The following is a 23,452-nucleotide window of genomic DNA, read 5'->3' as shown; positions in this document are numbered from 1 at the left end:
ATAAGAGACAGAGAAAATAGTCTTATCAAGACAGAAATGGAAAATCATGCGCGGATTGTACGAGGTTGAGCGCAACGACACGTTGGATGCTCGTTTAACTGCGCGTGTTTTATACGTGGTGTGCGGTGCTTACACGTGGAAACGTGAATGCAAAAGCACATCCTTGCGTACTGCTAATTACACGTATGTAAGCATGCGGTACATACACCGATGCTAATGTACCTACCTACCTCACGTAATTATCCTGAGCTGGACGAAACTCGCCCAACTCTCGCCATGACTAAGATAATCTGACTCGAAACCTACTGTCATCGTCCTACAGAGAACGACCTTCCACCTTCTTCGCCACCCTCTCCATCCACCTTTATTCGCTTCACTCTAGGGTATTCCAATTTCGTCTTGCTCCACGAGCTTTCTCTCGCACGGCTTACAGATTAGATCAGCTTTAGGAGAAATCGAAGCATACAATGCCGATCTCAAAGCCGATGACAGCCTCTCCAAAATTCATGCTTCAGGCGAATATATGGAAACATTCCGTATCTCATACAATTATATGCAAGATGGAGTAATAACTTTGATCACTTTGACTATCTCCCTTTTTCTTAGATTTTATTAATTTTTCTAATATTATAAATCAGTTTCAATATAAACTTTTTCTTGGTAAAATAAAATGAGTTTTTAGTTCGTGAGAATTTGTTTATAAAAATTATTTATAACAAATTGTTAATTAATTATTAACAATACGCTGGAAAAAGTAGAGAAAATCTTGCCCTTTAGAATGGTATCTGATTCAAGTCTCTACGACTTTTAATTCCAGAGATATTCCCATGTAAATGAAAGACGTGCCTATAAATAATTATTTCTCTAGTAGAAAAATAATTTGTTTATTAATTATCAATTTAAGTAAACTTATAAGTCAATCTCGGTCTGCTTCGTTTAATTTTTTTTTATTTTTTTTTTTTTTTGATAAAATAAGAAATTTAGTTCATAAGAATTTGTTTATAAAAATTGTTTATAACAAATTGTTAATTAATTATTAACAATACGCTGGAAAAATAGAGGAAATTTTGCTCTTTAAAATGGCGTTTGAATCAAGTCTCTATGACTTTTAGTTCCAGAGATATTCCATGTAAATGAAAGACGTTTATGTTGACACACTGACCTATATAATTTCATTCATTAGCTTGGTGACACACTGACCTACATAAATTCCGAGAATTTACGCGACCGTACTACTACTACTACTATTACTACGAACAGCTGTAGCATACGAATAATGAATGAAATCTTTCGAAGACGATATCTTTGGAACGGAAAGTCATAGAGACTTCATTCAAAAACCATTTTCAAATGTAATTTATTCTTTATTTATTTAAATATTACAATAACATTGTTATAATAAAATCGATTTTGTTAATAATTTTTAAAATCAATTTTTTTTCTTTTCTTTCGTTATAAGGAGATAATTATAATGTAATCATTAAAGTTTTTATTATAATTACATAAATTTTATTTTGTTTATTTAAAATAATGAATAGAAGATCTATTAGCAGTCGCTAACGTACGTAACCGAACGACCGAAAATTTGAAAGATTTTCCTTTCGTAATTTATTATACGTAAGCGCAGAATAATAATATATAAAATAAACTAAGAAATCATTACTATCTTACTACTACTATTTACTTACTACTATTATTACAACGTTTTAGTCGTATCTCTCTACATCGTTCCTTAGCGGTATTTAAATTAAAATATCTCTTAAACTAATAATTTTTTGACAAAAATGGATTAATATCTTTCTATAAAGAATGTCCAGCTGCTTCGAACAATGTTATTGAAAACATAATTCTATAAAAAAAAAAAAAAAAAAAAAAAAAAAAACGTTTCCTTCACGCATCCTTCTATAACAAAATTATTATTGCCATATTATGACCTACTCTCGCGAAACTACAATTTTTGTGAACGAAGTTTCTTCTCCATGTTTTTAAAAAGAGCGGAGATATTCAAGATGATCAAAGTTATTGTCCTACTCTTTTCTTTTATTTCATCTCTCTCTTTTTTCGTTCGATTGATTTAATTGCTACGTACGCGTAATAGGAATTATCGATCATACTTGCTATTCAGAAATACCCTTTCCTTGGAGCAAGTCCGGATGCTATAAGAAAAAAAGGGTACGACTTGCAACGAACTCGTTCGTCATGGAGAGATCTCTCTCTCTCTCTCTCTCTCTCTCTGTCTCTCCCTTAAAAAATAACGAGCTGCCTGGTGACGGCAATGACGTCACTAGCGGCTACTGTTTTTCTTGCCTTATTTATAACATATACTATCTCTATATAGAAAAAGATATATATTTGTGCTAATGGTAACAATTATATAAAGACGACTCCGAGAGGCAGCGTGCCCGAAGGGCATCATTAATGCCTCCGAGTCCGATTTTCTCTTATAACGTTGCCTCGTTTCTTCTCCATCCTACCATCTTCCTTCTTCTTCGTCCTCTCAACCCACCCAACTTTATCTTCGTATTGCCACTCTCATTCGTTCTAGCACAATAATTTATCGTACGTTTCGTTCTCTAATTACTTTTTGCCTTCGTTGCTCAAAACGATGAAGCTCCCGAGGATGGGGAGTGAGGATGGGAAAAGCTTTTCTCTTTTTCTCTCGAGTGCGTGTTTTCACGTCGCGCATTTAATTACAGCTGAAAGTGAAAAGACTCAAGGCGAGAGTAACACAGCTCAATATAAAGATATAGAATTATATTGCAAAGCGAATATTTGTTTTCAGTAGAAATTTTGATCCGATTGATTACTTTCATTAAAGTCTCTCAGTATTAAACCGTTATAGTAAATCTTTGCGATCGTGCTAGATGAAAATGTGGTTTAGGAGTAACAGCCGAAGGTCTACGTCCAATCCTGCTAGATATAATCTCGCTGGAAACAATAAACTCGACTTTCTCCGTGTCTCGGAAAGCGAACGAGCGTGCGACCGAGCGAACTAGAGAGAGAGAGAGAGAGAGAGAGAGAGAACTAGGAAGGGCCTATATGCACTAAGCTACCACCATGATACTGCTTACTATACGACTCAAAATTCATGGAGCCCTACGTACTATATTACACTCGCACTTGGTGGCTAGGTGTTATAATGGATATCCTTTAATACCGACCTGCCGTACATTTGTACGCGAGGGAAGGAGAAAGAGAGTATGAGAATTTGCGTTTGTATGTACAAACAAAAGTGCGTGTATGCGTGGCTTGAATACAAAACACATAGACAAGCTAAACGCAATGAATTTCTTGCTCCTTCCGTAATGAGAATAAACATGATTTAGTTATTATAGTTGTTCCAACTATAACGACTTGCTTTTGCAAGCCAGGAGCAACGGATTGATTATTATCCGAGATTCATTTGAGTATTCGATGATATAGTTATGTGAAACGCCGAGCATTCTGGTCTTTAATAACGAATACCCTTCTACTATGTTTTAATTAATGCCATCATAGGACGATCCTTTAATCGGGAAAATGATTTAATTTCGTCGAGATATTGCTCGAAGCGAGTTGAAGTAACGGCGGCGTTTGAAAAGAGAGAGAAAGAAGCTCGAAGATAGAATGGTATAGAATAGTAAAGGGTGAGAGAGGTCGACGGGAAAAAAGGGAGAACGAGACACTCATCAAATATGAATAGATGGAAAAGAATGGTGGATGAAGGAGAAGAGAAAAGCACGGAGGACATAAAATATTTGCTGGCTCGCGGAATGCATTCCAGTCTTCTCTTCTTCTTTCTCTTCTTATTCTTTTCACGCAACCGAGAAAGATGCCTTGCGTAAAAGCGACGGACTATTCGACTATACTAGACTCTCGTTGCACGTGTCGTCGCTCGACAAAAAAAACGTCAAAATTCTATTCGCATCCTTTTTATCGTCGATTTCTATGAATTTTCGTGAACAATGGCATTGCGAGTATATCCGTCAAAAGAACTTTATTATTATTGTACTATTACGTTGAATATTATTTCGTACTATTATTTTGATTTTTTCCTTTGTATATTTCAATAGAACGTTCATTTAAAATGTTTATAATATGAGTTTGTAAATAAAAGAGGACCGACAGGGAATGTATATCTAATAGAAGTCAAACGTGAGAATTATTTTGCTGTGTATGAAAGAGAGATAGAGAGGGAGAAAGAGACAGAGAGAGAGAGAGAGAGAGAGAGAGAGAGAGAGAGAAATCGACGTGATTCGACGTGTCTCGACGTGTCTTGATGAGAAGCGACTTGGAGCTGGCTCGCGCGAGGTGCTTTCGAGAGGAAGTTGAAAGGGATAACTAGAGGAAGAAGAGCGGAAAAAAGAAGCAGAAGGGCTTACATTTCCCACGGGGCATTCTTGGCTGCTCCCAGACTCGTTCTTACTTACGGATTGATACTCAATTTCCAGCGAATTTAGCTACCATCGAGGGATCATTGCGCCAAATCGCGAGGCTCTTTTCGATTTCGAATAAATTCAATAATGGAGGTAGTTGAAGAACCGGTTATGCTGGCAAGACTAGAGAGATTTTCTTAGTGAAAAGTTTGGTGTTTGTTAAAAATAATCTTCGAAAAAAATTATGTGTATGTTCATCATGAAAGGGCATAGAAGAACGCAGTCAATAGACTGATCATAGTGCCGAGATAAATCGATCAGTGACACATTGAACGGAAAGAGAAGTAAAAGGAGTGTTTTCTTAGGAAATTATGCTCGTACGGACCATCAGTAACTGGTTCTCTGTAGTAGTTTAAACGCGTTTGCTTTTGCGCCTCCCTCGGGAATTACGAGTCTCGGCTGAGAAGGGTCGGTTAATTATGATTGCTCGAATTAAAGCCCACGAAGAGAAGAAGTGTAAGCGACGATTTTCTCCGCGTACCGATATAACGTTTCCGGCAATTAGAAGAAATTATATTAACCGCCAGTAGTGGACCTTTTAACCTCTCTTTCGCCACACCTTTTCTTTTGTCTTCTCCCTTTCCTCTTCGTGCACCAATGGAAACGAATGATTATCGGTTGGTTTGTTATACGTATGACAGATCTCTTTCCGACGATTTTTCCGAAAAAAGAAAAAAATCATTGGTGTCCCTACGAAACAAACGTTGAAATTTTTGATTGAAATGTAAATTGGAACGAGATGTAGTTGAACCTCAAGAAATCTCCATTTATAGGACGGATTCCGGGACAACGTTGATAACAATACTCGAAATTCGTAGGAAAAAAGAGCACGTAGAATCGAAAGTACGTGCGACATTCGAGTGGTAGAAACACAATGGATCCTCGTTCGCACCGATCGCGAGTGAGGATGTGCAACGGCTGTGACGAACCTCCAAACTTAGGATTCATTATCGAACAAAGCCATCATACACGTTTGCTTGATCTTCTCGAGTGATCGCGAAGCCTTTTATGAATCGTATACATTAGTATTTTTTATTTGCTCGCTACTAGTTCTCTATTAATTTTTGCGTCTTCCTTTCAAATTGTTCTATCACATCTCACAAGTGTCATAACACAAATTAACAAATACGTAATTGCGACTATATTTTTTGGATTAGAATCGGGAAAAATCCCATATCGTTTTTCGAGCATCCACAAGGATACTCAAAGAATCGATACTTACGGAAGTGAATCCCATGACTTTAAGAAGCCATACAGTGAGAGCGAGATTGAGGATGACGATGACCATGAGTGTGAGGACCAGAGAATACAAACACCTTTTCCTCCAACCGTAGATGCCTAACCTGAATCCACCTTTGCAGGTTGCAGCAGAAGACGTTCTATCTTCGAGAACGGCGCTGCTTGTTTTTAAGGATTGCGTTGTACTGAGCGTCTGTCTCGTTCCGCTTCGTCGTTGAACACCCTCCGAACTTCCTGCCTCCTCCGACCAACCACTTTGATTACGGGACATTCTGGAAAATCGATGATTAGAATAGTTCCGTTAGTACTCACTATAAACTGATATCGAAGTGAATTCAAATAGGGATAAAATGTATCCAAATTAAATGACAATATTGTTGAAAATGGATAATAAGAGTTTTAGATTGACACGAGTTGGAAATATTTAATAATCTTTACTATAGTATTTTTAAATAGACTACTCGGCAATTCTAACATCGCTGCGAACCACTTAAAGTTTCATGTAGATTGATAAAGCTCGTGCAGTAAGTGAGGAAAGGAGGTAGAGGTAGATGTAGAGAGAGAGAGAGAGAGAGAGAGAGAGAGAGAGAGAAAGCGGAGAATAGCTTATGTTAGATAGAAAATCGAAGCATAGAAGACCCGCAGGGTTATGTAAAATACAAGATAGTATCTTCCCTATTGGATCTGTCCTCATGCGTATATGTATGTGTTCGTGTCTCAAACGAAAACAGTGGTAACCCACGAATGAATAAATTATGATAATAATTAGTAACGCGCTAAAGAGCGATTGTGCATGTTAATGGAAAATCGCTTTTCTCACACTTCTAACGGCCCGGCGATTAGCAGGGGTAGCAAGCGTATCGTTCAATCTACCATTAACACGATTCGACGCGTTAGATTTGATAGAGCCCTCCCCCCTTGTCGATAATAAAATCGATCGAATTTCATCCTGATTGACTCGCTTAGAGTCTAATCTTTCGAAAAGGATCTTCTAGGCAAAATAAAAGCAATAGAATAAAAGTTAAGACTCGTTTGTATTCTTCGAGCAATGGAAAGAGAAAGATTAGAAGTACGGAGAAGCGTGAGAACGTGGTAGATGGAGGAGAACTTATGCAAATCTGTCCGCAAAATGCCTGACATTACTTTCCTTCCTAATCCCTCGGTTGGAGTTTCTCGAACGAACAAGCCACCTTCGCTCGCTATTACTTCTTTTTTCTTTCCTTCCCCTCCCCCTGTCATCGCCTCTATTCATCTACCTCCTTTTCTCACTCTCATGCTCCCTCTACTTCTCTTAGCTCGTTTGTATCTTCGAAAGGAATCGAGCATGGAAGAAGCCTGCCGTAGGAGAAAAAAAAAAGAGAAAGAATAAAAGAGAGAGAGAGAGAGAGAGAGAGAGAGAAAGCTGAAATATTCAGTCCCAAGTTTCGCGATAATTATGCCTCTCGTGGCAGTAAAGAGCTCGGTCTGCTTGAAATTAAAAGCTCCGAAGATAAACTCTCCCGAGGAAAGGATTCTCTGCCGTTGCCGTGCTGCCGATGCCGTTGTCGGTACTAACGCTTCTGGCGTACGAATTTTTCTTACGGCCGGTCTAGACGAAAACGTGAAAACGAGCACGGCGTTTGCTTCACTTTTTTTTCCTTTTCCCTTTCGAGCAAATCGTGCCGCTGATTAAGAACTCGAAAAGACTAAAAGGAGGAAGGTTAAAAAGAAACGAAAAATGCCAAGGAGCTTGATGTTTCATTATTCACCGTTAGCATTAAACGTTCGAAACGTTTTCTCTATTTGCATTTTTCCACCACTTCTCTTTCATCACCCCCTCCCCCCTCATTTCCTCCTGAGGGATGTCTTCGCGTCCTCGAAAAGAGATTTCTTTCGCGTCTGCTCACGGAAAAAGGCCTCCGGGGAAATTGGAAAAAGCTTTTCCGAAAATTTCCTTTACGATATCATAAATTTGGATTAAAACGTAATCAGCATATTTACGCCTTTATGGTGTGAACCAAGGGTAGAAGGAGAGTATGAATTTATTTCACACCCTTGCACGTACCTTTTTCTCGAAATATAAAAACGAACCTGGCGCTTCTTCGTGCGCGTGCATAGATATCAGCGTGCACATATATAATCGATCTAAAGAAAATGACCATTAGTGTCATCGATCGTCTATCATTTAATTTCTTTTTTAATAAATCCAATTTTTACTCATTACGTCTAATTAATTAACAATTGTAATCCTTGTACAGGAACGTATGTTTTTCATGTACGTTTCCGTAAGTTCAAATGAATAATGTACCTAGTACGAGTTGAAACGAGTAAGTACCAAGCAACGAAGAGGTAGAATGAAAAAGTTACGTGTTGGTTTAACCGCGCACGAAATCATCATTGTATACTTAAAACCCTGTTTAAATCCCTTAAGAGCGTCCGACGTGGTACGTGGAAACTCGACTCTTTCACCCCCCTCCCCACCCTCGCCCCTTCTCCATCTCTCTTTCTCACTCTCGCAGCTTTTATTCCTTTCCCTTCTTTATCTATCTCTTTCTCTTAGCTTCGTTTGGATACACGCACGTTTCCACGTCCAAGGATAAGTTAACTTCATTTTTCATTGAATGCGTTGTAAGTCCTGTTTAACACTGTTGTTACGTTGATCGTATATTCGATAAATTTTGTAACATTTAAGGGAGTTAATTACAATATTATATTTGCCGTTATTCGTAAAGCTGTATTCTCAGGAATTATAGGCGTGCATGGGAGTGTCGATAATCGCGCATATTCGCGCGGTCGTCTGCTTGGCGCCTCGATAAACGATCGTGAGCACGCAAAGATATAACTTCGTACCGTCGATTGGTACGATTCATTGGCGAAAGAGACGCACGGGAAAGTTGCGGGCACGAAAAGGAGTCCGGAAGATAACGATTCGCAGTCACGACAACGTTAAGAGGAAAGAAGAGAATGAAACAACGTTAAGAAGAAAGAAGAAAGAAATTCAGACGAGAAGCAAAGCCATTTGTAAAACGTTCATATAATTTACGCGGCCAAGTACGAAGGTACTTTAATAAAATTATACGCTACGTACTTTACTTCAAAATGAATTTCCAAGCAAAGTGGACCATTTTTCTCTTGGCTAATCCAATTGTTGTTCTGATTTTCAGACACGACAGGCATATCCTGAAATACTTGAGATACATAAAATTTTTTCTAGTTCCTTACTATATTTAATATCAAAATTTAAATGTCTAATCCAACGTTTAAACGGTTAATTTTATTAATTAAAAATTTTATAGAAATAATTAAATTAATTTATTTCGCTATGATACGAAAGTACGTCGAAGGACGTGCGTTTACGAAGATAGGAAAATTTAATGTTCTACAAGACCAAGTTTCCTGTCATTAGTAAGCCAGTATCTATTGCTTGCGCTTATGTAATACTGTATTCCGAGCTCATACCGACTGCCATCGAATTCCACGTTGCACGCATTTGATTCGAATTTCAAGCGAATATAGCTCGGTCTTATAACCAACATCTAGTATTATCGCTACTATTGTTCGTTATTATTCTATATTCACTGTTGCTGGAAAATCGTGTCTACAAAGCGAATATGCCTGACTGTTTTCAAGCGCAGTCAACCATTATACTTTTCGATTAAAGTCTCTGGAACTTAAATAAAATATTTAAACAAAAGTATGCGATCAATCTTACGGCCACGTACAATATTAAAAAAGATAATAAAGTGATATTGCGCCAAGGAAAAATATCACATGGGAATATCACGTGGAATGCGACGAAATTACGAAAATCTTTCATCCTTTTATAAAAGCCTATTCGACTACAGGGAATGTAAATCTGTCGTTAAATTCTTTCCATGCTGACCGGTACAATAGATCCAACCACAAGCTCGTTCGATCACGATGAAAGGATCGCGGTGGACCGTAGTGGATCGTAGTGAACGAATCCTTCGTTCCTCTTCGATCGACAAAGAGCTTAAGAGCGACGAGTATCCCGATAAAATGATACAACGAATAGGAGAAACGTTTTCAAGATACTTGGATATTTTTAACTCAACCGCTATTTCTCCGGTTTCTATCGGTTCGCGAGAGAACTTTTATTTGGCGAAAGTTGTTCGAGCGAAAACTACAAATCGAGCAGGCACCTAACGGAACTTTCTCGATTGCATCATTAAAAGGAAAGAACCAACGGACGCGTATTCTATTTTTCTTCGACAAATACACATCCATCGAAAACTAGAAAGACAAGAGAAGAGGAAAGAGAAATGTATATCATCTGATCTTTGCATCAACAAGGCTTCCTACTTGCAATACGCTCCGGGCATACGCTACACATTCGTTTCCTCTGAAACAACGCCGGGAGAAACTTTTGCCTTGCCTACTGACCTAATAAAAAGAACAACAGAGGAAATGGAGACTACGCAACGCTTCCAGGCGGAAACTCCTCGAGGAATGGGCTTGGAGAGGTTCTCGAGAAATGGGCGCGAGAGAGAGAGAGAGAGAGAGGAAGAAGGAAAGAGATAGCGAGTGTTTCAAGGACACAGACGAGTTAATTTTCTGGCATCCACGTCGAGCCTCCATTGGAAAGCCAAGGGTTTATCAGGTGGTCCTTCGAAAGCCACAATTCTGCGGTCTCTTGCGATCCTTCTCTAAAAGGAGTGAGTTAGACTTTAGGCTACGTTGACCAATTCATTTCGTCAGTGGACAGATAGTATTTGTACAGTTTGAAAAAGGACACGTTGCTTTATACATTGGCGAGGATCGCTCTGCCACAAGTCAAACATAATTTAACTCGAATCGCCGCTAATAGACTCGTTTTTCGTACGACCTTTCTCTCTCTCTCTCTCTCTCTCTCTCTCTCTCTCTATCTATCTATCTATCTATTTCTCATTCTGTCTCTTTCTCTTTCTTCTTGAAGCCTTTCACACAAAGAATAGGGTAGAGCGGAAATTGCTCGGTAATTTTCATGAAAAATGCCAGAGGTTTACAATACGACCGTTCGAAGGCCATCCTCGTTCTCGTTTGTAGGGGACGTGTGCTACGGAAATTACATCCTCGTTTCCAATTTTCCTCCGGCTACGACGACCTTCATTGCGATATAACGACCGTAGCAAAGTCGTGTTTAAAGGCGCACAAGTATTACTAAGAATTACTAGTACCGATACAGCGAGTATTTTCATTTCTTCTCTTCTGTCTTCCCATCTCCTAACCTCTCTCTCTTTCTCTCTCTCTCTCTCTCTCTCTTTTGCATTTTAGAGGCTGGTGAGAACAATTTTACTATGCTTGTCGCGATTGCCGCGAACGACAACGTTTCTTTCGAGTTGTATTAAAATAAAAGAAAAGAGAGAGAGAAAAGGTATCATCGCAGAAGCAAATATCGACGAAATTACTCGTGTGATGGTTATCGAGTTTACGAGCCGAGAATGGGAAGAACATTTTGTCGATTGCACTCGCTCGCGGATAGGAGGATGCTCAAAGAAGAAGAAAAATCGAGGGACAAGAGCGAAAAGGTAAAATGACTCTGGAGCAAGATGTTAAGAGGCTCGATATTTCCCGAGGGAATGGGCAAACCCTTAAGGGTGGTCAGTTATTGGTCATACGATTCAATCGGAAGATGAAACGTGGCAAGTCCACCATCTTTTCGTCGTATATAAAAGAATCTAGAAATCTATTCTTCTTCCCTCAAGATAATAAATCAAGTTATAAATACAATCGAATGGAAAGTAATGGAGATAAGAGTGAGCTTAGTTAACGCTGACTTAGTTATTGGAAATAGAAACAAAAGACGATCGATCGATACTACTTTAGAAATCGTTCAATTATGAGTTGCCAAACTTTCATCCTCTTTCGAGCGTCTAGCATGAGTTAAAACTTGTCTTAATTTATGCGGGTTACCCCTCTAGCAAGCCCTCTTCTCATTAGGAACACTAATCCGTGCTGAAAATAAATATACCAGCCATTCTCTCGAGTTGGTTCGCTCTTTACAAGTACCCGCTCGGTACGATAATAAATTTCACGCAAGAGTCGGTGAGCGTAAGTAATCAAACGGTAGACGACAAGTGGGCACTATGTTCTACTGCATCAACGTTTCTCTCTCTCTCTCTCTCTCTCTCTCTCTCTCTCTCTCTCCCTCTCTCTACTCTTGTGAAAACTCGTGTCGTCGTTGCAGCTTCGTGTGACTTCCTGCCGAATTACTCTCCCTCTGTGTAAACACTCGGTAACCGCGAAAAAAAAAGCACTATTAAAGAAGAGAAAATCTCTTGCTCTGGTCGCACTCCCTCGGGAATTTTCACTAGCTTCAAAGATGGAGGCTCAAATGATGAAAAAGGGTAGGGAGATTCTATTTGAAAGGACAACGATTGGTTGGTCGCGAAACAACGCGATAATAATGACAGTAAATTGGTTCACTTCCGACATTTCCAAAGAGATATCAACGGGAGAGAACAGTTATGCTCGTACATTTATGCATAAACTATAAATGTTTATTAGCTGACCGCATCGGGAATCATTAAAAATCGTAATTTACGTTGCTTTATTGGAATAATAACGACGGGAATATATCGCTGAATCCAGACTGAAATTATTATAATGTTTGACTATGATATTTATAAAAATATCTCTGGGAAAACAGATTATTTTCATTTTTAGAAATCTATTACCGATTAATCATCCTATCGTCCTTTATAATCTTTGCAGGAATGACTCGTTAAAACTCATTGATAAGTAAAGTATTGATTCTCTCTTTCTCTCTCTCTCTCTCTCTCGCTGTAAAATGTAGCATGATCTATAATATCGCATCATCGTTGTTCATTCTACGTAATCCAACCTTAGCCTTCAGTTCTTAGACTGAAAATGGGAGAGACAACGAGAACAGGAGGAAGAAGGCTGAGTAAACCGTCGTAGAATCGACGTACCGAGCTCCTGTCTCTTGGGTCCATTGCACTCTCACTTTGGCTGCTTACCAGAATCACTTCGAGAAAGTTCTTGCATTTTCGAGTCGCTTCGCTTCAACCATTCTAGCTATAACAAGTGCATTTTTATTTTTTTCCTTTCTTTTTCTTTTTCTTATACCGAGAAACTGGAGGAGCAAAATTTAAAAGCCAACAGTACGTCGTTGAACTCGAGCGATTTTAGTTACCGTTACTTTTGCTGATAGAAATGGACGCGAATCTACCAGTCTCTTCTAAGAATAAAAAAAATAGATAGAAAAAAGATAATTTGTTAGAATGCATGCGAAGATTTTTTAATCTCTCAAGAATAACTCGTGCCACAATTGCAGATTACATTGCACGTCATTCTACTACATAGATTAAAACGTTATTGTGAATTAATAGAAGAATAAAAAAGTCAACATGTTCAAACTTGATCGTGCATTTCTGCAAACCAAAAGGTTCAAGAGATCCTCCTCCATCGTTGCTATTGAATTTATTTTGCGATATCCAATGGATCTAAAAATACGATCGTGAGAAATGAAAAAGTCGAGAAGAGACGAGATATCGAAGACACAGAATGAATAACGCCCCGATAAGAAAAAGAAGAAGAAAAAAAAATGGAAGAAAAAAATTACAATAACGTTAGAAGAGAATTCTTGAGCCATGAGAATGAAAGAAATGCTGTGATCCTGGTGGGTCAAGAAAGACTCGGAATAAAATGTAGCACTTCGGAGAATTTGTCAGGAAAAAGAGAGAAAACAAGGGGTACAAAGAAGTGGAATGAAGAGTCAGAGGTAAAAAGGACTCGGAATAGCAGAAAGTAGAAGCGACGGAGAGGAAAAAGAGGCAATGCTTCGTGCGGCACGTTTCTAGGAGTCAGAGGAAATCGGTTTAGCGACCGGAAGGTGCTTTGATCGCGTTACCGGCCCTATCTCGCGGATTACGAACGATCTTCGACTTTCTTTCTCTTAACGTTAGTCTGTTAGTCTTCATCTCTTCGAACCCAGCTCTCCCCGTCTTCTTTATTTTTTTTTACCCTCGCTTAGTTCACCCTCTACCTAAAACTCTATGTCACTTTTTCATTCCAGCCATTGCATCTTCTTCGTACTTTCATCGAACCAAAACCGTAGATATTTCAATCGAATTTCATTGTAATCGCATTGTCGTACTTAGATTGACACTTGATATTTCTCTGACGATAAACGAAATGCGAGTCACCGTGAATCGGCAAACGCGGCCGACATTAGACGAAGTGAGGAAGGAAAGTCTGCGAGGCGGCTAATTCATTGCGGTTAAATAGAAAGAGAAAGGAGAAAAGGAGGGAGAGAGAGAAAGAGAGAGAGAGAGAGAGAGAGAGAGAGAGAGAAAGACAGAGACAGAAAGAGTGAGAAGGATGCTGTTGACTTTTCGCTTTGGCATCGTTGACATTTCCCAACGGGCAGGCAAAGAAGACGACGACAAGGAAGGTGATGCTGCCAGCTTCGATCTCTTCGCCCTCGAGCTTTATAACCATAGCTATAGCTCTCACTCCACCTCGCTCTTAACCGCTTTACGTGTATCCATGGCTTCTATAAAGGCACACCGAACGGCTCTTCGAAGCGAAGAAGAAGCTGGAGCATCGTCGAAGGTACGCGTAAGTAATATCCTGGCCAGAAGCGTTCGGGCAATTCCCCTTCGAGGTTGAAAGAACGACTGGTAAAAGAAGGAGGAAAAGAGAAGAAGATATATATATATATATATATATATATATATATATTCGCGCGCGCGCAAGCGTATCTCGGATAATGGATTTATCGAATTTCGATTAATTTCGCTTTAAATTTTCGCTTCTCTCTCTCTCTCTCTCTCTCTCTCTCTCTATCTCTCTCTTTTTCTCTCTTTCTCTGTCTACTTCTATTTTACGAACGAGCTCACGAAGAAAACGACAAGGTTACATTATATTACATACGTCTACGTGCATCCAGATATATAACATTTTACGTTATCCGAATATATCTCCTAATGGATACAGTACGCCCATTGGATATGTATATCCGCGTACACATTTCCTCGATCGAGGTAACACGCTCACGTACGAACGGACACGCGTATGGACGCGAAACTACGTGCTGGTAATATGTAAACTTTAGCGTAGACCTCCGTATATTGACAGCGTAATGTAGGTGGGATCATGAAGGGCATCGGTTCCTATGTGCATATCGTATCACACCAGTATAGGACGTCATAAAGCTTTAATGCATTGACGATCATAGACGAGAATTCTATTCAACATTTCTCTTTCTCTTTCTATCTATCTCTCTCTCTTTCTCTCTCTCTCTCTCCCACTCTATTCTCTCGTCCTTCTTAAGTACAGATTCGTCAAGCGAACAAATTAAATGCCGATTACTTTCGTCAAGAAACTAAAATCTTTGCGAGCGAGGACGGCTCAAAGTTGACGGCGAACATTTTCCGCTTTCAAACGCGCGTCAACGATTTCAAAGTCACAGGAATTAAACTCGATCATCGTGCAATCACGTTACTCGTTCGTCCGCGATATAACTTCAAGTAGAAATTCAAAAGTCAACGTCGACTTTAATTGCGTTTGATAAACTTAACCAATTCTTTTCTCGTATACGTGCCAATTTAAAAGCGATATTCCCTTTTTTCCTTCCTTGTGGAAAAATCGATCGAGCTGTATTCTTTAATTTTTCTTCTACATTCATCTATCACGACGGAACAAGTCGATGTTTTTATCCAGCTCTCGCTCGCGGTTTAACTTTCGATGCACGCTAACTTTTATTTTCGCGCTACGTTTTTATTATCCGTACGTACGCAACGAGTATTACGACTTGCCGGGTAATAAAGTAATACCCTTCTTCTACTTCCTCTTTCATGTGAACGGAAAGAGGGAGAGAGAGAGAGAGAGAGAGAGAGAGAGAGGAGGGGGAGAGAAAGAGATAGAGACTTTGGTCTTGTATAAACGGAGAACGCGATGGTTGATGTTATCCGTAGAATTCCAACGACCCTTTCTTCGTCTTCCCATTCCTGTCTGTTCTGTCTGTCCTTTTCTATTTAAACAAAAACGATTCTACGAGGCTCATGGAACTACGCAGAGAACGAAGATAGCTAAGGTCGCTGCTGCTTAATACCACACCGGTTACGTCAGCCAATTTTCTAAAACTAATTGAAAATCCTAAACTGCTCTCCGTAAGACGAAAAGAAAGTGGAAAAGAGATAGAATGGGGAGGGGGAGAGAAAGAGAACATTGTAAGAGATGGTATTTCCTAACTCTGTCCTCATAGAAAGAGAGAGTATCTTCACGCCATAAAATCGGTCGAGACCTCTTACAGAAAACGATTAAAAATGTCGATCGATAACCTTGGAGAATAAAATTGAGATTGAGAAGTATATTTTAAAGGATAAAGTCGCTCGATACGTTCAGCTTAACATATACACACGTTCGATCTACCCATAAATTGTGTATACCGTTGTGAACAAAAAGGTTAGAAAGGTCGGGAGAAAGAGAGGATGCGTACTTGGATCCGATACACATGGGATTTTCCATGAACTAACGTCACCTGCACCGTAATAATTCTTTTCTCTCTTACACTCTATCTTTTTCTTTTTTCGCTTTGACGCTACGAGACCGGCTTCGCTATTTTCTCTACGAATGAAAATGATGTCAGCCATCGATCAGGAACAAAGTGATATTTGCTTTTAGTATAGCTTCCTTTAAATTTAAAATTAGAGGAAACCACTTGTTCGTCGTACCTCTTGCTCGAAACGTTCACGCGTCGTCACGCCCCTACCATTCTCGAGTTATATTCGATTTTCAAAAAACGATCATGCTCCTTTTCGTGACGCGTTTGGGTTAAACTAAGTTAAGCTTCATACTTTTTGCCTCTCTTTCTCTCTCTCTCTTTCTTTCCTTCCTTCTCACCTTCGGAGTCGAACGTCGTCGAGGTTTCGGTCGGATGCGGGTTGGTGTAAATCCTAGGCAACGCGCTGGACGTTTGGGAGCTTCGAAGTCGGTGCCAGTGGTCGCGTCCGACGAGGGTTGAATTTATAACGAGCCCTAGCGAATTTATGAGACGGTATTTTCGGGATCGAAGCTACGTGGGCTTCGTGTCCCTATCCAAGTCGCTCTTGCTAGTACTAAAGCATTGGCAAGAATAGAAAAGGGAGCACGGGATAGTGGGAAAGCGAAGAATATGTGCAAATGTAGACTCTAATCCGAGAGGTGGTGAACCATCGACGGAAAGATTTATCTCAACGAGAGTAGCACAAGGTGACTATCCTCACCCACTATCTCTCTCTCTCTCTCTCTCTCTCTCTCTCTCTCTCTCTCTCGCCATCTCTTCTTCTTCGTCCTTAGAATTTCCTATCCTATGTCTCTCTCATCTTCGATCCACCAACGTTTTCAAGGAATGCAAACTCTGGGAATTAAATTTGCCGGAGTACTCTGTTAACAATATTTTATACGTACATATGCCTCGAAAGTTTCGACTCGATGTCGCCGTTCATTCTCGAGAGGAGCAACGATCTCTTGCTCTGAAATTCTAACACGCGAGATGTCCATAGACGAATCAAGTCACCTTAGTAGTCACGCGCAAAATCGAATCCTACGACATGCGATAACTCGTCGGAAACTTGGCCAAACTATCTCAAAGGCGCGTGAACGATCATGTCGATAAATTCAATATCGACCTCGATTCGCCGGAAATTATCGGGGATTTCCGAAAATGATCGGCCGCAGGACTAATCGTCGTCGAATGGTCGCTCGGCTAAATCTGAATCGACTATATTCGCAAGACGAATAGATTCTAATATTTTCTCGAGGTTCACTTTGAATTTCGATTCGTCGTCGAGTAAATCGTGTCGATATTAATTCGATATGATATTAATTTCAGCCTCGAGCGAAATCGAGAGTCGTTCTCCTTCCTTGCCCTTTCATCCTCATTCCCCTTTGGCCACTGGGACTCTCTATACACAGGGTTTGAGCCTTCACCCTCTGGCGAAACTAATCGAATGAATAAAACAGCAGCCGTTAACGAACGGGTCGGTCCCTCTTGGCCACGGTAGCGCCGTTCTAGAAACTTTGCTAATGGAATCGCGTTCGTTCCTAAAGGAAATATTAAATGCCGCTTTTGTATGATCAAGTTTATATACTTTGTCGAGCTATCCGCGAATCTTGCGTAACGCATGTCGAATGAGAATCAAATAATTTTTTTGACGATTGGTCCTTCACTGAGAAATTCTCCATAGGTTTGAAGCCAAGGTCATGTCGTCCCAAAGCTCACTTGTAAGAAATTAAAAGCCCTTGAGATAATTGAGCCTTTGAGTTAACAAATTTCTTTAGTCAATTATATCTTTTTTCTTATTAAATTTCTTCTCGTTTTAATTCGCTTTAAAGGAATAAAATGAAAATATATAGATGAGAGTAGAATTTTGCGTAGGCTCGATCGTTCTACCGTTTTAACATTAACTTGACGCGATTAATTGAAGTTTAGTCTTGCGCGGACAAATGTGATACAGGATGCGTTGTCTTCTCCGTTAAAATGCCATCATTTTGGTCGACACGTCCAAGTGGACTCTACTCGGACCAAAGCCGTCCCCATAGTCGTTGTCGAGTTGGAAGGACCGACCGCATCGACTCGTAGAGAGTTTGAGAGAAAGGAAGAGAGAACATAGAATCACATTACCTACCGGCTTGAAACACATCCTCTCTCTCTCTCTCAAATAGTACGTCAGCGAGAATACTATGGTAGAGATAGAGAGAGATAGTAAAAGGGACGACAATCCGTTTAGTCTAACTTCGTCGGACGCGAGCATAAGCTCGCACGAAATTATTCAAGCGTTGTCCGAAAACTCAACGTTGTCTCTTCTCGAACAACTTTGAGCCAAGTTATGTTGGTGAAGAAGATGAAGATAAGCAAGAAGTTACATTTTCCGAGTTATTCACAAATAAATTATTTTCTATTAACGATTGATATAAAACCTAACTACAGCATTCATTACGAATTCTTCGTTTTAAATTCAGAATTTATTACCGCTTGTAACGTAACCATTTTTAATGTTTCATAAGAGTACATGTAAAATGACTAATAATGAACAAACGATAAATTCTAAGCGTTAATATCTCGCTTGTAAACTCCGGAAGTTATTGTCGCTGTGCTTTCGCAATAAGTAGATAAGTAAATGTAAAGAGTAAATGAGTGAAAAAGAAAGGGAAAGTTAGAAAGGGGAGGAGAGAGAGAGAGAAAGACGCAGAAAAGGAGAAGCGGCGTTAAAGTGGAAGGCAGATCGGAATCCACGTGTATGTGGATGCGAAGGGATACAGAAAGACGAAGAGAGAGAGAGAGAGAGAGAGAGAGAGAGAGAGAGAGAGAGCGAGCAAAGCGACATTCGAGACGGAACTCAAACATTGGCGTAGCCTTTAATTCCCTCTCTCATTCTCTTCCAATCTCTCCAACCCCCTCACCCCTCGTGTATACATACACTTACGTACACATTTGCGCGAGCGTACAGCCGCAAAGTCAACCGAGGCACGGTGCCCTCTCTCTGCGTAGCTACCAGCTTATATTATCTAGTTACCCGCGCGGCTTACAAGTCAAACAAACGAACAGATAGCGGGGCTTCGAGTTTACGATCTTTGATCTCCCATTCACCTCTTCTATTTTATACTTTTTTTTTTTTTTCCTAACAATTTTTTCATTAATCAAGCTTCGCGATATTATTTCGTATCCGACTTTGAAATGATTCTCATTAACACGAAAGGATCGTTAGAGTTATTCAAGAACTGGTACACATAGTAAGGAGTAATGTTTCGATAAACATTCCATGACTCGCGTATGTCGAATTACGATCGTCGAAACGCCAGTCTCGAAAATGGGATGGTTAAGGATAGAGAGATGGACAGGAGAGCGGTTTAAGTGAGGAACGCGCGCGGAAGGAAGCCGAACGGTAGGTACATCGAGGTTCGCGTCTGGAATTTCAAGATTTGCTCGACGTGTACGTGTCACCGAGAAGCTCCTCTCCTCGTCTAGCGAAAGACAAAGACATGAACGGAGAGAGAAGTATATCGTTCCTCCTTGCATTCTATCTACTCCTAGACTTCCTCTCGGCTTTTAGGTCGGGTAAGCTCTCGCGGAACTTCCGTAATGCGTTAATCCGGCAGGCACGTATCTACCTTGTAGGAGATAAGGTCGCACCGGTCGGATCGTAACGACCGCGATTCTCTTTCTCTCTCTCTCTAGCTCGCTCTCCCTTACTCTTTCTCTCTTCTCCTGCTCTCCTATTCGTGTCTCGTCTCTTACTCATCGGTGGACTTGGACCTGGTCGTTGTCACGGTTTCTATGTAGATAAATTTTCTACCTATTCGCCAACTCTCTCTCTCTCTCTCTCTCTCTTTTCTATAGCATAATCGAGTCTATGCGATAATCAAGATTTCAGATTATATCTCAAGTTTTACGCAATCTTCTCAACATTTATTCAGAATCTTTAAAACTGGAGATCGATTAGAAAATTACGAGGCATGACTTTGAGTTACGACTTGCTTCGACTTGCTCGACTTGATAACAAAATGAATACTGAATAGGAATTTTTTGAAAGGAGAATGATATCAAAAGAAGAAAGAAAGAAAGTAATCGAGAATGACTCTAATCACGCGGTAAGCCCATGAATCTACTTGACATTTCATTACTAGTTCGGCCAAGTATTCTATACAAACACGATTTAAACGCATTAGACCTTCTCTGGCGTGAATATCGCAAGTTAGTAGTTATTTAGCTTCTCGACGTTCGTGCGAAGTATGTATGCTCGTACACATAAGATGAATAGATAGATAAACAGAAAGGAATAGAGTAAGACGAAAAGCGCAAAACAAAACAGTAGATGGAAGGAAGATGACATACGGTAAAATCGACACGGCAGGTTAACTCGCTGGGATGAGAACAGTTTGGTTCCGAGCGAAATTCGACCTAAACTTTGTTTGTCACCGACGCCATTCTGTTGTCTCTTTACTTTATCTCCCACCTCCTTTCACATCGCCCTGTAGGAAACAGCGCGGCGGCATCGCTCGAGCTTTTCCTACTTCCTCTCCTTTACACACTGCGCCTTTTGCATCGTACCGCCCAAACCTGAGCGCACAGGGTGATTCCATTATCGTCGACTCGACGTCTTGAGATACCCCCGTGGAATATTCCATGGTTTAGACTTGTCTCCTATCACGGTACTCCTTGCACCGTTCACTGCCTTTGTTCTCGACTATCATCGGGATAACTCGAAGAAAGTCAACGCGATTTTCTTCCCTCGAGCTTAGGATTTCTGATTATCAAACTTTTTCATGAAATTACGAGGCTTTGTTTTTGGAGAAATTCGATGAAATACGAAGATACAAGCGGTTCGAAGTGCAACTCCGTAGGCTCGATTTTGTCGAGAATGAAGATGAGATGAGGAAAAATTGGGAGCAAACAAAAACTTTCGAGTGGCGCATCTTTCCGAGATTGGTAAAATCTAGCCCGTCGCGTTGAATACAACTATCTATGGAAAAGGGCAAAGAGGGAGGTTGAAAGGGAAAAAGACGGAGCAGCAGCGATCTATATAGGAGCTTTCAATTTTCGCCTTCGTCCACCTACGTCGTTTTCTAAGCGGTGCGCGCATCCTCCTTTCTATCCTCTCCCCTTCGACGTCTCTCCGAACAACGAACTTATATTCCCATCTTTGAAACTTTCCTAAGCGCTTTTCTATCCAGTTCGAAGAAGAGGATGCTTGCTACGACGATGGCGACATAGGTAAGTGATTAAGCGTCAAGCGTACATAGCGTCTTGGCTGTGCGATCGAAGAATTTCAAGCCATTTAATCTGTTATCGACGTCAGATATTGTGAGCGCGTTTATCTTGCCTCCGATAAAAGTTATTTTACACCTTTCTCGAGAAAAATTATTTTACATTTTTTTCTCTTCGCAATCTATTTTCTTTCAATTCAATTTTGGAATATTTTTACTGGTTTATAAATTATCGAACGATCTTAATATTTGGTCAATTATTTTTAATATCGTTATTATAGATTCAAAATGAGCGCTCGGTGCCAGATGAAATATGAAAACGATCCAGATCAATTTGGATTTTTGCACAACAGGTTCTTTTGGATTTATTTCATTATTAAAAATTGCACGTACGTATTTTCGACGTGATAAAATGTGCCGAAATGAAGTCGAATTCTCTCATTTCTTTGTTTTCCCGAGGAATTAAAAGTGAACGAGGACAAAAGAAGATTGCTGAACGTTTTGTAGATAAGAAGGAAAGTACTTTATCAAATTTACTGGGAGCAAACGAAATTGGGCCATCTAATTAGTTCGTTCTTACTACAGTTTCTATCGCTTAATAACATGATACGCTCTTCTATATCTCTTTATGTCAGTAAATTATTACGTTTGTCATCAAATAAAAGGATAAACGCATGGAGCAATTAAACTGGTAGTTCTAATATCTAAACTTATCTATCTCTCAATTTAACTAAATTCTCAATATTCAATATAATTTTGAAATATATCCATACATTATTCTGTATATCATATATAACAAAGACGAACATTATTTCTAATAGAAAAAAAAAAAAAAAAAAAAAAAAAAAAAAGAAAAGAAAAAGGAGCGGTAAACTGTGATTCAATTACATCAAGACTCCATTATAAATCGTCTTTCTAACAGTTTGCATATTGTATAGATCGAGTGAATATCGAATAAGTTTCTTCCTTTCTTTCGATTAATATTGGAGGAAACATTAGAAGCGAAAATGTAATAGAGAAAATGGAAGAAATCGAGGGATTCAGAAATAGTTGAGATAAGTAAAAGAGGATGAGGAACGAATTTAGACGGAGAAAGCGAGAGAAAGGGAGAAAAATGGAAAAAAGAGAAGAAGGAAGAGGGGTTGGGGAAGGTGAAGGTGGAAAGAATAGGTAGCGACGGTAGAGTTCCTATTTAGCGAAGATCTCGGGCAGATCGCCTCGAGGGTAGGAGACAGTTTCCGGCTTAGCAATTCGTTAGAAACTCCACGAAGCCGGCCGAACCTTTCGCTTCCTCGCTCTTGCGGCGCACAATGAACATTTTCACAATGGTCATACATTGGTCATTCCAGATGGTCGGGTGGAGAGACGTTCACCCTGTCTCCGGTCCAGCCCTTTCCCCCGGGAATAGCAGCTCTAACGGAAAGACCTGGAATGGAAGGAGCTGGATAGAAGGAAAGTTGCTTTCACCTTTTCCTTTACCTCTACGTCTACGTACGACTCGTATCGACTCGACGATGGAAACATTTTGTCGCGGAGAAGGAAGAGGAAGGTGGTCGAGGGAGTTGCAGGGAAGAGGCCGACGAACGAACTTTATTTCGCAATAAATGCAATATAACTTCCGTTTTGTACGAGAGCGTGCTTCCTCGCGATCCAACCGAAAATATCTTGTGGTAAATGAAATGGACAAATTCCAGTATGGACTTTCAACGTACGCGAGGCATCTCTTGGATTTCTTCGTACGATGGAATGAGATTTGGGGGATAAAAGAGGAAAGAAGGAAAAAAAAAAGGAGGAAGAGGAGTGTATTTAGTTGTTCGAACGAAAGCGTTTGCTTTTCTCGTTTGACGTCGCGCTCGTTAAATTCGACGAGCGATTCTTTCCTATTATCTTCCTTCTCCCCTCCCTATTCCCTTTCGGAGACGATCAGAGCAAGAAAATTTAACAGGGAAATCGGTATATGTACATATATCAAATTTCGAGAGAAAGAGAAATATAAATGTCGATCTCTTTCTAATTTCGATCATGCGCGTTGCGTCGTTACATTACCAGAAATGTCCGAAAAATAAATCGGTCGTAGCTCGTGAAATGGTTACATACGAGCGTCG

At 39.9% G+C, this 23,452-nt stretch overlaps 2 protein-coding genes across 10 annotated transcripts in view; one reads left to right on the top strand and one right to left on the bottom strand.

Annotated features, from left to right (window-relative positions):
- The window catches only part of Scgdelta (sarcoglycan delta), a 192,522-nt gene that overhangs the window by 5,314 nt on the left and 163,756 nt on the right, over window positions 1-23,452 (bottom strand). For all 8 annotated transcript variants that reach the window (XM_085663173.1, XM_085663176.1, XM_085663175.1 and 5 more), the window contains one exon: window positions 5,638-5,926. In XM_085663173.1, the coding sequence (XP_085519299.1) occupies window positions 5,638-5,926 (289 nt within the window). The remainder of the gene's footprint in view (window positions 1-5,637; window positions 5,927-23,452) is intronic.
- The window catches only part of LOC118448312 (protein Cep78 homolog), a 58,793-nt gene that overhangs the window by 21,448 nt on the left and 13,893 nt on the right, over window positions 1-23,452 (top strand). Inside the window, exon 5 of one of the 2 annotated variants that reach the window (XM_085663170.1) lies at window positions 22,697-23,110. The exons of the other annotated variant lie outside the window; for it this stretch is intronic. Within the exon in view, the coding sequence (XP_085519296.1) occupies window positions 22,697-22,755 (59 nt within the window). The 3' untranslated portion in view covers window positions 22,756-23,110. Of the gene's footprint in view, window positions 1-22,696; window positions 23,111-23,452 lie in introns of those variants that run through there. 2 annotated transcript variants of the gene reach the window in all.

Source organism: Vespa mandarinia, chromosome 20 (genome assembly GCF_050613455.1).
Source record: "Vespa mandarinia isolate Hongniang chromosome 20, ASM5061345v1, whole genome shotgun sequence".
NCBI lineage: Eukaryota > Metazoa > Arthropoda > Insecta > Hymenoptera > Vespidae > Vespa > Vespa mandarinia.
Note: the sequence above shows the minus strand (reverse complement) of the source record. Positions and strands in the feature narration are given on the sequence as shown.